Source organism: Oncorhynchus nerka, linkage group LG28 (assembly GCF_034236695.1).
Source record: "Oncorhynchus nerka isolate Pitt River linkage group LG28, Oner_Uvic_2.0, whole genome shotgun sequence".
Lineage (NCBI taxonomy): Eukaryota > Metazoa > Chordata > Actinopteri > Salmoniformes > Salmonidae > Oncorhynchus > Oncorhynchus nerka.
The window spans coordinates 59190408-59208833 of record NC_088423.1 but is presented as its reverse complement, the minus strand read 5'-3'; the positions used below and the strand labels follow the sequence as shown (position 1 = coordinate 59208833).

The 18426-nt window shown below is 41.9% G+C and overlaps 1 protein-coding gene across 1 annotated transcript in view; it reads left to right on the top strand.

Moving 5' to 3' along the window:
* The first annotated feature begins 223 nt into the window (after positions 1–223).
* The window catches only part of LOC115113450 (SH3 and multiple ankyrin repeat domains protein 2-like), a 168359-nt gene continuing 150156 nt past the window's right edge, over positions 224–18426 (top strand). Inside the window, exons 1-2 of the mRNA XM_065012945.1 lie at positions 224–427; positions 13645–13848. Coding sequence (XP_064869017.1) covers positions 224–427; positions 13645–13848 — 408 coding nt within the window. The remainder of the gene's footprint in view (positions 428–13644; positions 13849–18426) is intronic.

The following is an 18426-nucleotide window of genomic DNA, read 5'->3' as shown; positions in this document are numbered from 1 at the left end:
GACTTCAACTATTGCTACATAGATGATTATTAGAGCTTATCTTCTACAAGGGGTGAATTCTAACGTCGGATTTTCACTTAGTCATGCATTCATATCAATGGGAGCAAGACTAAGTGAAAATTTGACAAGTGGAATTTAGGATTCGTCTCAAAATAGTTTGTTCTAAGTTGTTTACTCATAGTTTTCTACTCCTCCGTAGCTGAATTCGTCCGGCCTACTGACTATGCCCCGGAGTCCCACGTCCAGTGAGGATGAGATGGCCCAGAGTTGTTCTGACTACTCAGAGGACTCTGCCTCTGACAGCTCCCGTGAGGAGACCATCTACGAGACCATAAGAGCCACCGCCGAGCCGGCCCCCAGACACATGGACGACATACACACTCACTCCCTGGTCGTCCGCATCGTCATCCCTGACCTGCAGCAGACAGTGAGTGTGTGTTTGTATTTGTGTGTGTGTGTGTGTGTGTGTGTGTGTGTGTGTGTGTGTGTGTGTGTGTGTGTGTGTGTGTGTGTGTGTGTGTGTGTGTGTGTGTGTGTGTGCGCGCGTGCGTGTGTGTGTGTGTGTGTGCTTGCTTGCTGTTTGTATGAGCCAGAAAGATCAAACATCATTGTTTGATGTACCAACTTATGGGTTACCTTTGGAGGGTTTTTTCACCCATTTTTCTTTTTAAAGGATAGAACTGTTTACTCCTAGACTCATAGACCGAATCATAGGTTTTGAATGTCTGGCTTGTAAAATAAATTAAAATGATGAAGTCTTAGATTACACATGCTAACATCCTCTCTTTCTCTCATTTCCCTTTGATATAATACCTTTGATTTAAGCCAGCTCTGGCCATCCATTATCCTGGCTGTGTTGCATCATTTCGCCTGTCGGAGAACACACGCTGTGTTAACAATCTGTGGGCGTTGTATGGGCGTTGTATGGGCGTTGTATCTCGCAAATGTATGGGGACATGTATGTCACTCTGCATTCCTCTCTTATTACCAGACCTGGCTTCAAATACTATTTTAAATATTTTCAAATACTTGAGCTGGGATTGATTGACCGTGCCTGGTGCAGCATCCCGGCGTCGCCTCTTCACTGTTGATGCTGAGACTGGTGTTTTGCGGCACTTGTGAGGGATCTGTCCAGTGTGTCCAGAGTTTGCAACTCTGCCTTGAAGGCCAGCATCCTGGATTCGCCTCTTCACTGTTGACGTTGAGACTGGTGTTTTGCTGGTACTATTTAATGAAGCTGCCTGACTTGTGAGGCTTCTGTTTCTCAAAATAGACACTCTAATGTACTTGTCCTCTTGCTCAGTTGTGCACCGGGGCCTCCCACTCCTCTTTCTATTCTGGTTAAAGAAAGTTTGTGCTGTCCTGTGAAGGGAGTAGTACACAGCGTTGTACGAGATCTTCAGTTTCTTGGCAATTTCTTGCATGGAATAGCCTTCCTTTCTGAGAACAAGTATAGAGTGACGAGTTTCAGAAGAAAGTGCTTTGTTTCTGGCCATTTTGAGCCTGTAATCGAACCCACAAATGCTGATGCTCCAGATACTCAAATAGTCTAAAGACGGCCAGTTTTATTGCTACTTTAATCAGAACAATAGTTTTCAGTTGTGCTAACATAATTGTAAAAGGGTTTTCTAATGATCAATTAGCCTTTTAAAATTATAAACTTGGATTAGCTAACACAACGTACCATTGGAAGACAAGAGTGATGGTTGCTGATAATGGGCCTCTGTACACCTATGTAGATATTCCATGAAAAAATCAGCCGTTTCCAGCTACAACAGTCATTTACAACATTAACAATGTCTACACTGTATTTCGGATCAATTTGATGTTATTTTAATGGACAAAAAATGTGCTTTTCTTTCAAAAAGAAGGACATTTCTAAGTGACCCCAAATATTTGAACTGTGGTGTGCATTTCAATTAAGTGATATGTAAGTATGCTAAATTAACACTGCACAAAAAGTGGTTGTTTTCCATGTTATTCGATCAAGAAAAATATTTAATTTTCTGTGGATGTTTTGTGTCTTTGCCTATAATTAAGGACCTTTTGATATAAATGTTTGAGGACAGGGTTTTGTTATTTATGGATTCCATCAGAATGACAATCACAGAGAAAGGAACAGGGCAACAACTCTTACAATTTCAACAATTGAATCCTGCAAGATACAGTCTTAAAAATACAACTACCTTTCCTGCAAGATACTGTTATTAATTATTCAACTACCTTTCCAAAGTGGAGATGCTGAAAAAAATCTTTGTCCGTGCTACGGTAGTCTGTATCGGTTCGCTAATACCAGCAGAGGCCCAGTTCACCCCCCAAAAAATGGTATATATATTGTTTTTTAAATTCGATTTTAAAGGTGGTGCTGCAGCACCCTCAACACCCCTATTTCCCACAGCTATGGCAGCACCTATATCTTCACCACAGATTCTGTCAGACTTGGGCCCTGGCAGTGAATAATGGTGTTCCAAATAAGGCACCGTTGCTCTAGAGCACACAAAGAACTGTACGTACCTCGGACTAAACACCTAAACACCACAGGTAACTTCCACGAGACTGTGGACGCTCTAAGAGACAAGGAAAGAAGGGCCTTCTGCAAAACCCCAAATAATGCATATAATTGGGACTATACCTGCTAGTTATCCAGAAAATAGCTGTTAAATTCTACAACCACCTAAAAGGAAGCGATTACCACATGTTCCACCACAAAGCCCTCACCTACAGAGAGATTATCATAGAGAACAGTTCCCTCAGCCCTCATCAATCTACACACAATATCCCATAATGACGAAGCAAAAACAGGTTTTTACATTTTTTTGCCAATGTATTAAAAATAAAAAATGAAATATCGCGTTTACATAAGTATTCAGACCCTTCGCTGAGTACATTGTTGAAGCACCTTTGGCAGCAATTACAGCCTCGAGTCTTCTTGGGTATGACGCTACAAGCTTGGCACACCTGTAATTTCTTCTCTGCAGATCCTCCCGTCCCACCTGCCCAACATCCGGTGAAATTGCAGAGCGCAAAATTCAAACTACAGAATTATAAATATTTAACTTTCATAAATCACAATGTAATACATCAAAATAAATCTTAACTTCTTGTTAATCCAGCCGCTGTGTCAGATTTCAAACAGGCTTTACGGCGAAAGCACACCATGCTGAGGACAGCACCCTGCACCCAAAACCATAAAAAACATATTTCAACCAGGCAGGTGTGACACGAAAGTCAGAAATAGCAATATAATAAATGCCTTTGATGATCTTCTTCTGTTGGCAATCCAAAAGGTCCCAGTTACATCACAAATGGCCCTTTTGTTCGATAATGTCCTTTTTTATATCCATAGAAACTCAGTTTAGCTGTCGCGCTTCAGTCAATAATCCACCCAGTTTCCCTCCATCAAAATGCATACAAAATGAATCCCAAACGTTACTAATAAACTTTTCCAAACAAGTCAAACAATGTTTATAATCAAACCTTAGGTACCCTAATACGTAAATAAACTATAAAATGTAAGATGGAGAATCGTTATTGTCTTTACCGGAGAAAAATACCAAAGAATGCGCTCTCACTCACACGCTTGGAAACACTACAGCCAAAATGGGAGCCACCTTGAAAAACTACAATTTCTGGCTAATTTTTCCAAAAACCAGCCTGAAACTCTTTCTAAGGACTGTTGACATCTAGTGGAAACCCTAGGAACTGCAATCTGGGAGGACTTCGCCTTATAATAAAAGTGACAGCCATTGAAAATAGTGGTAGGCTGAATTTTCTTGGGGGGGGGATTGTTTGTCCTTGGGGTTTCACCTGCCATATCAGTTCTGTTATACTCACAGACATTATTTTAACAGTTTTAGAAACGGTATATTGTTTTCTATCCAGATCTACCAATTATATGCATATCCTAGCTTCTGGGCCTGAGTAACTGGCAGTTTACTTTGGGCACACTTTTCATCCGGACTTGAAAATACTGCCCAATACCCAAGAGAGGTTAAACTCTGTCAAGTTGGATGGGGAGTGTCACTGCACAGCTAATTTCAGGTCTCTCCAGAGATGTTCAATCGGGTTCAAGTCCGGGCTCTGGCTGGGCCACTCAAGGACATTCAGAGACTTGTCCCGAAGCAACTCCTGTGTTGTCTTGGCAAGGTGCTTAGGGTTGTTGTCCTGCTGGCAGGTGAACCTTTGCTCCAGTCTGAGGTCCTGGGCGTTCTGGAGCAGGGTTTCGTCAAGGATCTCTCTGCGATTTGCTCCGTTCATCCTTTCCTCGATCCTGACTGGTCTCCCAGTCCCAGCCTCTGAAAAACATCCCCACAGCATGATGCTGCCACCACCATGCTTCACCGTAGGGATGGTGCATGATTTCCTCCAGACATGATGCTTGGCATTCAGGCCAAAGAGTTCAATTTTGGTTTCTTGAGACCAGAGATTCATCATGGTCTGAGTGTGCGTTAGGTGCCTTTTGGCAAACTCCAAATGGTCTGTTGTGTGCCTTCTACTGAGGAGTGGCTCCCGTCTGGCCACTCTACTATAAAGGCCTGATTGGTGGAGTGCTGCAGAGATGGTTGTCCTTCTGGAAGGTTCTCCCATCTCCACAGAGGAACTCTGGAGCTCTGTCAGAGTGACCATCAGGTTCTTGGTCACCTTCCTGACCAAGGCCCTTCAACCCCGATTATTCAGTTTGGTTGGGCGCCCAGCTCTAGGAAGAGTCTTAGTGGTTCCAAACTTCTTCCATTTAACCTCTAGCATCGAGCAATCCCGTATCCGGGAGCGTAATTATAGCCTCAAGCTCATTACCATAACGCAACGTTAACTATTCATGAAAATCGCAAATGAAATGAAAGAAATATATTCACTCACAAGCTTAGCCTTTTGTTAACAACACTGTCATCTCAGATTTTCAAAATATGCTTTTCAACCATAGCTACAAAAGCATTTGTGTAAGAGTATTGATAGCTAGCATAGCATTAAGCCTAGCATTCAGCAGGCAACATTTTCACAAAAACAAGAAAAGCATTCAAATAAAATTTACCTTTGAAGAACTTCGGATGTTTTCAATGAGGAGACTCTCAGTTAGATAGCAAATGTTCAGTTTTTCCAAAAAGAATCGCTCCGAGTGTTTTCTTTCCAAAGCTGTCAATTATATGCATAGTCGAGCATCTTTTCGTGACAAAATATCTTGTTTAAAACGGGAACGTTTTTTTATCCATAAATTTAAAAGAGCGCCCCCTATATCCAAGAAGTTAACCTGTTGCTTCTACTCGGGACGCTTGCGTCCCAACTAGAGCTCTGGAAATGCAAATGCAATACGCTAAATGCTAATAGTATTAGTTAAAACTCAAAAGTTCATTAAAATACACATGCAGGGTATCGAATTAAAGCTACACTCGTTGTGAATCCAGGCAACAAGTCAGATTTTTAAAATGCTTTTCGGCGAAAGCATGAGAAGCTATTATCTGATAGCATGCAACACCCCAAAAGACCCACAGGGGACGTAAACAAAATAATTAGCATTTCGGCGTTACACAAACCGCACAATAAAATAGAAAACATTCATTACCTTTCACCATCTTCTTTGTTGGCACTCCTAGATGTCCCATAAACACTATTTGGGTCTTTATTTCGATTAAATCGGTCCATATAAAGCCTAGATATCGTTATATGTAGACTGTGTGATAAACGAAAAAAACATTGTTTCAAAACGTAACGTCATTTTTTAAAATGAAAAAAGTCGACGATAAACTTTCACAAAACACTTCGAAATACGTTTGTAATGCAACTTTAGGTATTAGTAAACGTTAATAAGCGATAAAATTCATCAGGAGGCGATGTAAAGATCATTAGCTGTCCGTCTGGAAAAATGTCCGGCTAGAAACTCAACGAAAATATCCGGTCCTAGACCGAAGGAGATACGGTGTCCTGTATGTGTTTGACCAAGAAAAAACTCGAAGGGAAATGACAAGACTCTAGACACCGTGTGGAAGCTGTAGGTACTGCAACCTCAGTCAATTAATTGTGGTTCACCTTTATCAATGGGTTCAAGTAGCGCATGGATATATTTTCCCATTTTCAGTGATCAGTTTTTCCTGTGCTTTTCGATGTAAATGCCGTTCTGGTAAAGCCACAGCAGTGATTTAACCAGTTTTTTAAACGTCTGAGTGTTTTCTATCCCCACAGACTAAGCAAATGCATATACTATATTCCTGGCATGAGTAGCAGGGCGCTGAAATGTTGCGCGATTTTTAACAGAATGTTCAAAAAAGTAGAGGGTTGACTTAAGAGGTTAAGAATGATGGCGGCCACTGTGTTCTTGGGGACTGCTGCAGAAATGGTTTGTCTCCCTTCCCCAGATCTGTGCCTCGACACAACACAAATTATTGTTAATTCTAATATGTTTTTTTTTACGTTTTGTGTCTTCTCACTTTTGCTAATTGTTCATTTCACTTGCTTTGGCAATATAAACATGTGTTTCCCATGCCAATAAAGTCCTTTTGAATTGGAGGGAGGGAGGGAACACCTACAATGAACAACTGTTTTTCTGTCCCTCCACTACTCAACACTCTCTTGCTTATACAGTAGGTCCATCTCTCTCTGTTTCTCTTTGTAATCTTAACTGTTTCTGTTTCTCCCTTTCTTCCTCTCTCTCTCCCCTTTATCTTTCTCTCTGTCTCTCTGCTCACTACAAATGGGAAACATATCGTTGAAATATGGAACGGTTATGACTCCCTTGGGATAGTTGTAGACTGCATTATCTACCAAGAGAATTCTCTTCCATTATAATCAAGCAGACACCTCGACGGCCCTGAAAGAACTTCATTGGACTCTATGTAAACTGGAAACCACATATCCTGAGACTGCATTTATTGTAGCAGGGGATTTTAACAAGGCTAATCTGAAAACAAGGCTCCCTAAAATTTTGTCAGCATGTCGATTGCGCGACCCGGGCTGGTAAAAATTCGGAATCATTGTTACTCTAACTTCTGCGACGCATACAAAGCCCTCCCTCGTCCTCCTTTCGGCAAATCTGACCACGACTCCATTTTGTTGCTCCCAGCCTATAGACAAAAACTAAAACAGGAAACGCCTGTGCTCAGGTCTGTTCAACGCTGGTCCGACCAATCCTATTCCAAGCTTCAAGATTGCTTCGATCACATGGACTGGGATATGTTCCGGATAATGTCAAACAACAACATTGATGTATATGCTTATTCGGTGAGCGAGTTAATTGGCAAGTGCGTCGGTGATGTTGTACCCACGGCGATAATTAAAACTTTCCCCAACCAGAAACCGTGGATGGATGGCAGCATTCGCACAAAAGTAAAAGCACGAACCGCTGCTTTTAATCAGGGCAAGGCGACCGGAAACATGACCGAATACAAACAGTGTAGCTATTCCCTCCGCAAGGCAATCAAACATGCTAAGCGTCAGTATAGAGACAAAGTAGAGTCGCAAATCAACAGATCAGACACGAGAGGTATGTGGCAGGGTCTACAGGGTCACGGACAACAAAAAGAAAACCAGCCCCGTCATGGACCCCGATGTCTTGCTCCCAGACAAACTAAATAACTTCTTTGCTCGCTTTGATGACAACACAGTGCCACCAACATGGCCTGCTACCAAAACCTGCGGCCTCTCCTTCACCGCAGCCAACGTGAATAAAATATTTAAACGTGTTAACCCTCGCAAGGCTGCTGGCCCAGACGGCATCCCTAGCTGCGTCCTCAGAGCATGCGCAGACCAGCTGGCTGGTGTGTTTACTGACATTTTTTATCAATTCCTATCCCAGTCTGCTGTTCCCACATGCTTCAAGAGGGACACCATTGTTCCTGTTCCCAAGAAAGCTAAGGTAACTGAGCTAAACGACTGTCGACCCGTAGCACTCACTTCCGTCATTATGAAGTGCTTTGAGAGACTAGTCAAGGATCATATCACCTTAACCCTACCTGATACCCTAGACCCACTTCAATTTGCTTAGGTCCACAGACTACACAATCGCAATCACACTGCACACTGCCCTAACCCATCTGGACAAAAGGAATACCTATGTAAGAATGCTTTTCATCAACTACAGCTCAGCATTTAACACCATAGTACCCTCCAAACTTGTCATTAAGCTCAAGACCCTGGGTCTTGACCCCGCCCTGTGCAACTGGGTCCTGGACTTTCTGACGGGCCGCCCCCAGGTGGTGGGGGTAGGAAACAACATCACCACCCTGCTGATCCTCAACACTGGGTCCCCATAAGGGTGCGTTCTCAGCCCTCTCCTGTACTCCCTGTTCACCCATGACTGCGTGGCCATGCACGCCTCCAACTCAATCATCAAGTTTGCAGATGACACTACAGTGGTAAGCTTGATTACCAACACAGATGAGACGGCCAACAAGGAGGTGAGGGCCCTCGGAGTGTGGTGTCAGGAAAATAACCGCACACTCAACATCAACAAAACAAAGGAGATGACCTTGGACTTCAGGAAACAGCAGAGGGAGCACCCCCCTATCCACATTGATGGGACAGTAGTGGAGAAGGTGGAAAGTTTTAAGTTCCTCGGAGTACACATCACAGACAAACTGAAATGGTCCACCCACATAGACAGAGTGGTGAAGAAGGCGCAACAGCGCCTCTTCAACCTCAGGAGGCTGAAGAAATTTGGCTTGTAACCAAAAGCACTCACAAACTTTAACAGATGCACAATCGAGAGGGCTGTCGGGCTGTATCACCGCCTGGTACGGAAACTGCTCTGCCCACAAACGCAAGGCTCTCCAGAGTGTAGGGAGGTCTGCAAAACGCATCACCGGGGGCAAACTACCTGCCCTCCAGGACACCTACAGCACCCGATGTCACAGGAAGGGCAAAAAGATCATCAAGGACAACAACCACCCGAGCCACTGCCTGTTCACCCCGATATCATCCAGAAGGCGAGGTCAGTACAGGTGCATCAAAGCTGGGACCGAGAGACTGAAAAACAGCTTCTATCTCAAGGCCATCAGACTGTTAAACAGCCATCACTAACATTGAGTGGCTGCTGCCAACTTACTGACTCAAATCTCTAGCCTCTTTAATAATTAAAATTGGATATAATAAATGTATCACTAGTCACTTTAAACAATGCCACTTTATATAATGTTTACCCTACATTACTCATCTCATATGTACAGTATATACTGTACTCTATGCCATCTACTGCATCTTGCCTATGGCGTTCAGCCATCGCTTATCCATATATTTATATATACATATTCTTATTCATGCCTTTACACTTGTGTGTATAAGGCAGTTGTTGTGAAATTGTTAGATTACTTGTTAGATATTACTGCATGGTCGGAACTAGAAGCACAATAATTTTGCTACACTCGCATTAACATCTGCTAACCATGTGTATGTGACCAATAAAATTGTATTTGATTTGAGGGGAGGTATTATGGGAGGGAGTGAGTGGGTCACACAGTGGGTGGAAATCTTCAGGGTCAATTTTTGTTGACCTACATGGGCTTTGGTACAGAATGTAGAGGGAAAGGTGTGTGAGGGTGTGTGTGTGTTTTCATTTGTGTGTGTGTGTGTGTGTGTGTGTGTGTGTGTGTGTGTGTGTGTGTGTGTGTGTGTGTGTGTGTGTGTGTGTGTGTGTGTGTGTGTTCACACATGTATGTGCTAATTCCCATAATTGCAAATTCATCAAAACTGAGTGCTCAGCTGTGGTATTTGATCACATGATTGGGTCACATAGTCCACTAGGAAAACTAACACGGTTTAATAATTCAACACGTCCCCACAGTACACACACACACACACACACACACACACACACACACACACAAATTACACAGTACAAGACCACCCACATAAGAGCATCTGAAATTAGGTCGTTTTGTACCCTATAGTGTTGAATAAATAAAGGTACTGGGATTAACTATTCCTCCTCTTTCATATATATTCAAATTACTTAACTTACGTATTAGGTTGAATTACCATTCATAGATGTTGAGTCAACGTATGCTCATTATATTAGCATGGGCTTGTGAGTGCACTGGATGTTTTCGTTAGATCGGTTTATCCATTGGTGACTGTAGATTTAACATCAGTGGGCTGTGTGTGTGTTATCGAGAGAGAGAGAGAGAGAGAGAGAGAGAGAGAGAGAGAGAGAGAAAGAGAGAGAGAGAGACCATGTATTGTAAAAACAAACTATGTCTTTTTATGTTCCCTTTTGTACTTGAACTATTTTCACATTGTTACAACACTGTATATAGCCATAATAGGACATTTGAAATGTCTCTATTCTTTTTGATTTTTTTTGTACATTTATTGTTGTTTATTTCACTTTTGTTTGTTATCTATTTCACTTGCTTTGGCAATGGAAACATATGTTTCCCATCCCAATAAAGCACTTTGAATTGAAAAGAGGATTACATGTATGTTGATGTATTTCCCAGTGACAAACTCTCTGCTTTTTCTTTCTCTTCTATTCTCTTTCTCCATCCCTATGCCACGCCTGCTGGAGTTGCACTTCAAACCCATTTCAGCCATTTCACTGTTAAATAGCTACTTCACTATTTTATAAAGTTTCTCCTGAAATGTTACGGTTCCATTTCATTACATTTAAAAAAAAAACATTTTAGTCATTTAGCAGACGCTCTTATCTAGATTCACTTACAGCATTGAGTTTTATACATTTTCATACTTTTTTCAAACTGGTCCCTTGTGGGAATCGAACTTGTGGGAATATTTTATTAGATTTTTTATTTGATCCCACAACCCTGGCATTGCAAGCACAATGTTTTACCAACTGAGGCACACAGGACCACATTACAAAGTTTCTCCTGAAACCGAACCTTTCTATTTACTGTTCTGAGATGCACTCATGATGAAGCTGGAGCATAATGGAACATGATGGGAGATGTACTAGCAAAGTAACATACTGTACTGTTGGAATGGTCCTCAGCCAGGCGGAAACAGCCCATTGTCTCTCCACAGACAGGTACCAGACATCTGTTCCTGTACACTTCTATCCATCCCTCCATCCCTCCATCTCCTCCTCACCTACTTGCTGCCAGCCAGGGGGGGATTATGGGTAGAGTTCAGAGAGTGTTCATCAGCCTCAGTCTTTATCACAGGCACAGGTCCACTATCACCAGCTGAGCAGCAGATTCGGAGGTGAACACACACACACACACACACACACACACACACACACACACACACACACACACACACACACACAGACAAACACAAACAAACAAACAAACACTGAATGACACGGCCCGTGGCCCATAATCCTCTCTGATTCAGCCAGGTCTGGCAGATGCAGCTGTATTGCTTGTTTGTTCAGCTCTGAGGTAATCTGGCTGGGTGCAGGAGAGGGGTCAGTGGGGTGGTATGGTGTGACTGTACCCTGAGTCATGCTGTACCCGCGCCATAGCTGAGGCTGTGGCACTTAGAGAATATGTGGGACGTGTTTGTATGGGAAATGTTTTTTAAAGGGATAGTTCACCCAAATTACAAAATGATATTGGTTTCCTTACCCTGTAAGCAGTCTATGGACAAGGTATGACAGCAATCCATACATTGGTTTAGTTTCCCTTGCACTGTTTCCACATGCTAATGTTTTAGCATTTGTGGCACAAATCCCATTCAAGTTAAGATATTAGTATTATTTCAAATCAACTATAAGTGAGATTGTTGAACTTCACAAAATGTTTTAGATACTTGCGGATTGTCATGACTGTCCTGTTAGGATCCAAATAGGTCAGGTCAGCATTGCAATAAACAACTTCAACCAGACCCCCTCTCAGCTGCAGAGGGGGGAGGAGGGAACTGGTGCGGGTTAACACCTCACACCCTATTGTAAATAAAGGACAGAACATTCAGCATTTCCCTCCAATGTTCACCAGAGGAATGTTCCTTTGTTTTAAGAAGACTTTTCCCGTCGAAACTCTAACACGTTCTAAAGCGAGTACTGGAACAATATTTCTAAAATAGAATGTGGGGAATGGTCACAGGCGATCTATAAAACACTAATGTCAATGAGTTGTGCATGAAATATGAAAATTAAAGTGTTTTTGTTAAGAGAGGGACATGATTTTAGGAGCCATAAGAGATAATAGTTATACTTAACTTTGCACAGTGACAAGTCATGCCCCTGAGGGAGGTCAGAGAGCGTATCAGCCTGATAGAACCGCCCTTTCGAAACAACCTGTATAAAATGATGGGTTAAGAATGAACATATCTGACCAGAGAGGCGTAGAGCTGCAGCTCATGTTTAAAGTGGTTTGAACTCTGAATCTCAACACGAGGTAGAGATGGTAATGTCACCTCCTGGACAATCACTGGGACGGCTGATTAGCTGTCCTAAGTAAAGTATCTAGAAAAGCAAATTGAAGTGGAACCATTCTACTACTCCTTTCTAACCACCGCAGTATGCTACTCTCATCACCCCACTGGGAACTATCGACACGGCTGGCTAGCCTATCTTCAAAGAAGCATCTTCCAGAGTGAATGGAAGGACAATAAACTTGTAGTTCTGTTCAGGACTACACAACAAGTCACCGGATACCGGACGACGGCAGAGGAGAACAACAAGAACCCCCTTTTGGACGACCAGAGCCCTACAAGTGTAAGCCTTACAAGCGTACGCCTTACAAGCGTTTCCAAGATGGCCCTGTCCACCGAGAGAAACCAAGGATTTTCACGTAAATACATTCATGATTTCTTACTCCAAGCGGGCGGTGGTTCGTGTGTAAAGTATAGGAGTGCTATCAGTGAGAGTAGTCTCTAAAATGTACCAACGTTAAGTGTCTCTGTCCCTTTCTCTCTCTCACCCTCTCCATGTCTTTTGTAAGAAGCAGCCATATTGTTGTCAGTCCACTAGTGTGTATGTTCATCCTGTGTTACCTTTTAGTTAGCTAGTAAATAAATCATTAAACCAATTTATGTAGTACTGATTCATAAGGAATGCTCGAGTTTTTGCTGATGCAAGGAGGTTACGACTGTTCAGGGTGATGATATGATAAGAGGTTATGATTAATAAGTTGACTGTTTATAGATGTAATATGTAAAGACCTTTGGAGTTTAGTTTGGGAAATGCTAACTCTTTAAAGAACCGCTCTCGTGGTGCCCCAGATCCTAATGAGTTAATTGTTGAATGATTAATTTAATCGGGTAACAATTAAACATATTTAGGTTGATTAGATAAATAACAGTCTTCAGATTATTGTCAACAGGATGATTTGGACATGATGAGCAACAAATGCTAAGATTGGTCCCATGATTTGAATGGGATTTGTGCCACAAATGCTAAAATGTTAGCATGTGGAAAGTGGAACTAAACCAAAGCATGCATTGCTGTCATACCCTGTCCATAGACTGCTTACAAGTTAAGGAAACCAATGTGTAATTTTTTTACTTGGGTGAACTATCCCTTTAAGTATTTATCTGTATTAGTGTTTGTAGGATAAAGTTTTGTGTGTGTAAAGGTGTTTGTAGGTGTGTGTAAAGTGTTTGTAAAGGAAATGTTGGTGACGGTTTTGCGTGGGAATGCTCAAGCCCAGGCTCTTGGCCTACAACTGAAAGTCAGTGATCCTTTTTTTTACTATGATTCTCTCTCTTTTCCCTCTCTAACCCTACCCCTTTCAACCATAACCCAAAACCCTCACGCAGAAATGTATGCGGTTCAACCCAAACGCAACCGTGTGGGTTGCCAAGCAGAGGATCCTGTGCACGCTGAACCAGAGTCTGAAGGATGTGTTGAACTACGGCCTCTTCCAGCCCGCCATGAACGGACGAGACGGGAAGTTCCTGGATGAAGAACGCCTCCTCCTGGAATACCCACAGCCAATCAGCAAAGGAGTTCCATCTCTGGAGGTAGATCACTGCCAGCAAATCACTGAAGTTGTTACATATTTAAAAAGCTGTGATATTTGTATTTCTGTTTATTATGGATCCCCATTAGCTGCTGCCAAGGCAGTATAAAGTCACCATACAACAATATAAAAAAGGTATGTGTGTGTAGAAGAACTGTTAGTAGGCATGTGTGTGTGTCTCTTTGAAGTCTGCGTTGTTCCATAAAGTGTAGTTTTATCCGTTTTTTAAGTCTGATTTTATTGCCTGCAGGAGTTACTTGATGTGGAACAGAGTTCCATGTAGCCACGGCTCTATGTAGTACTGTGCATATTCCAGAGTCTGTCCTGGACTTGGGCACTGTGAAGAGACTACTGGTAGTATGTCTTGCGGAGTGTGCATGTGTGTCCGAGCTGTGTGCTAGTCATAGAGACAGTTTGTTGCCTTTAACATGTCAATACCTCTCACAAAGACAAGTAGTGATGCAGTCAATCTCTTCTCTACTTTGAGCCAGGAGAGATTAAGGTTGGGTGGTATACCGTATTTTACAATATACCAGTTTAGATTTTTATTTTACCTTCTATAAGCGTATTAGAATGTTTGGTTTGTTAAATGCGATACGCCGTGTAAAAGGTACATTTGTATAGTTTACTTCGCTACTTGAGTCAACTCTCTCCGCTCTCTCTCTCTCTCCATGCTGTTTTCCACACAGCTTTCCTCTTTGTTGTTCATCAGCCACGAGACAATTGCATTCAGTCTGCATGTTGAATGCAGCACATGCAACAATGTTGATGACAACAGTGCTGTTTTCACTTTGCTTCTTAATATAAATCCACTAGTGTTCTATAATTACACTAATCGTTTGTGTTTCTTACATCTGCAAACAGCTAGTTTGACATAGCAAGTTGGGCCTTAATCTTGTTAGCAGTTAATGCTAATCGCTCGTTAGCTGGCTAGCTAAATGTACTGAGTCAGTGTAAACATAATTAGCTATACAGTCTGATCAAATCCAATCAAATCAAATTTGATTTGTCACATACACATGGTTAGCAGATGTTAATGCGAGTGTAGCGAAATGCTTGTGCTTCTAGTTTCGACAATGCAGTAATAACCAACAAGTAATCTAACTAACAATTCCAAAACTACTGTCTTATACACACAAGTGTAGGGGGATAAAGAATATGTACATAAAGATATATGAATGAGTGATGGTACAGAGCGGCATAGGCAAGATACAGTAGATGGTATCGAGTACAGTATATACATATGAGATGAGTATGTAAACAAAGTGGCATAGTTAAAGTGGGTAGTGATACATGTATTACATAAAGATGCAGTAGATGATATAGAGTACAGTATATACGTATACATATGAGATGAATAATGTAGGGTATGTAAACATTATATTAGGTAGCATTGTTTAAAGTGGCTAGTGATATATTTTACATAATTTCCCATCAATTCCCATTCTTAAAGTGGCTGGAGTTGAGTCATTGTGTTGGCAGCAGCCACTCAATGTTAGTGGTGGCTGTTTAACAGTCTGATGGCCTTGAGATAGAAGCTGTTTTTCAGTTTCTCGGTCCCAGCTTTGATGCACCTGTACTGACCTCGCCTTCTGGATGATAGCGGGGTGAACAGGCAGTGGCTCGGGTGGTTGTTGTCCTTGATGATCTTATGGCCTTCCTGTAACATCGGGTGGTGTAGGTGTCCTGGAGGGCAGGTAGTTTGCCCCCGGTGATGCGTTGTGCAGACCTCACTACCCTCTGGAGAGCCTTACGGTTGTGGGTGGAGCAGTTGCCGTACCAGGCTGTGATACAGCCCGCCAGGATGCTCTCGATTGTGCATCTGTAGAAGTTTGTGAGTGCTTTTGGTGACAAGCCGAATTTCTTCAGCCTCCTGAGGTTGAAGAGGCGCTGCTGCGCCTTCTTCACGATGCTGTCTGTGTGGGTGGACCAATTCAGTTTGTCTGTGATGTGTATGCCGAGGAACTTAAAACTTACTACCCTCTCCACTACTGTTCCATCGATGTGGATAGGGGGGTGTTCCCTCTGCTGTTTCCTGAAGTCCACAATCATCTCCTTAGTTTTGTTGACGTTGATTGTGAGGTTATTTTCCTGAGACCACACTCCGAGGGCCCTCACCTCCTCCCTGTAGGCCGTCTCGTCGTTGTTGGTAATTTTCCTATGTCCCTCTTTGTGGCACTTGACCGTATGACTGGGCAGTAGTCCAGGTGTGACAAAACTAGGGCTTGTATGACTTGTTTTGTTGATAGCAATGTCAAGAAATGAGAACAGTGATTTAATACAGACAGAAATCTCCCCATCTTTGCTACCGTTGCATCAACGAATCCAGGGTTACACCAAGCAGTTGAGTCTGCTCAACTTGATCAATTTCCACATTATTCATTACAAGGTGTAGTTTAAGTTTAGGGTTTAGTGAATGGTTTGTCCCAAATACAATGCTTTTTGTATTTTTCTATATTTAGTTTAATATTTGCCATCCATTCTAAAACTGACTGCAGCTCTTAAGTGTCACAGTGATTTCAATTGCTGTGGTAGCTAACATGTATACTGTTGAGTCATCAGCATATTTAGACACACAGGCTTTACTCAGTGCCAGTGGCAGGTCGTTAGTAAAGATTGAAAAAATTAAGGGGCCTAGACAACAGCCTTGGGGAATGTCCGACTCTTCCTGGATTAGGTTGGAGAGGTTTCCAATAAAGAATACCCTCTGTGTTTTGTTAGACTGTTAACTCTAAATCCATAATATAGCAGGACATGTAAAGCCATAACACATAGGTTTTTCAGCAGATTACGGATCGATAATGTCAAAAGCTGCACTAAAGTCTAACAAAACAGCTTCCACAAGCTTCTTATTATCAATTTCTTTCAGCCAATCATCAGTCACTTGTGTAAGTGCTGTACATGTTGACTGCCCCTCCACATAAGCATGCGGAAAGTCAGTTGTTAATTTGTTTACTGTGAAATAGCATTGTATCTGGTCAAACACAATTTTTTCCAGAAGTTTACTAAGGGTTGGTAGCAGGCGGATTGGTCGGATGTTTGAGCCAGCAAAGGGTGCTTTGCTCTTCATGGGTAGCAGAATGACTTTTGCTTCCCTCCATGCCTGAGGGCACACACTTTCCTGTAGGCTTAGATTGATGAGATGGCAAATAGGAGTGGCATTTATCATTCTCTATCATCCACAGTAATTTTCCATCCAAGTTGTCAGACCCAGGTGGCTTGTTATTGTTGATAGACACCAATAAATATTTCACGTCTTCGACACTTTACGGAATTCAAAATTACAGTGCTTGTCTTTCATAATTTGTTCACTTGTGTATGGATGTGTAGGTTCAGAATTTGTTGTTTGTATGTTAAGCCTAAATGTGATAATCTTGCCAATATGAGCCATCTGATTCAATGAATGATGGAGCTGAGTTCGCCTTTTTGCCCAACATTTACCTTTGTTTCATTGTACAGTTTATTCTTTTTGTTCAGCATAGTCAAATTATTTCTCAATTTACAGTACGTTTGTCAATCGGTTGTGCAGCCAGTCTTATTTGCCATTCATTTAGCCTCATCCCTTTCAATCATACAATTTTTAAAATTCCTCATCAATCCAAGGGGATTTAACAGTTTTTACAGTCATTTTTTAAATTGGTGCATGCTTATTAGTAACTGGAATAAGCAATTTCATAAATGTGTCAAGTGCAGCATCTGGTTGCTTCTCATTGTACACCACAGTCCAGAAAATATTATTTACATCTTCAACATAGGAATCACCACAAAACGTATTGTATGACCAAAACGTATTGTGCGCGCTCTGAAGGCTCCGAGAACGAAACATTCTGAATTTTCGAACAGACAATAGCTCTGCTAGGGCGAGTAATGTTCAGTGAGCTGTTCTGTCATTTGTGTCGGAAAATAGCTAGCAAGTTAGCTTGGGTGCCTGACTGCTTTTTTTAAATATATATTTTTTAAATTATTATTATGAACGAAACAAATACAAAAACAGACATTTACAAAGAAGTTGTACGCTTCCTGAAGTCTATGCACATCTCTTTGGTCTTGTTGGTATTGAGGACCACACCACTCTACAAAGTCATCTAGGACTGGGCTATAATATTCCTCATCATCATGCAACAGGCTGATCAAGGCAGTGTCATCAGCGAACTTAATGAGGTGTCTGTCAGGATGGGAACTAGTACAACTATTAGTGTACAAGATGTACAGGAGTGGGGACAAAACACATCCCTGAGGAGAGCCTGTGTTGGTATTGCATATGTCCGACACGTGGGGACCATAGCAGTCAATCATTCATTATTCTTTACCTTCTCAGTCTCATCTGAATGTCGTAAAATTGTTGGTTATCTGCATGAACCCTAGCATAAATTATGAATCAACAATATACAAATTGGCTTAATTATTTATTTACTAACTAAATAATCACAGAAATACATTTTAAACAAACAGTAGATATTGGTTACTAACAATGATGGAACAATCCCTAGTGGGCTATGCCAATGTGACGGCTTCGTAGACAAAGGGAAGGGGGTGTGCACTGAGAAAGAATGGGAAAGACAACATGGATTCATGACAC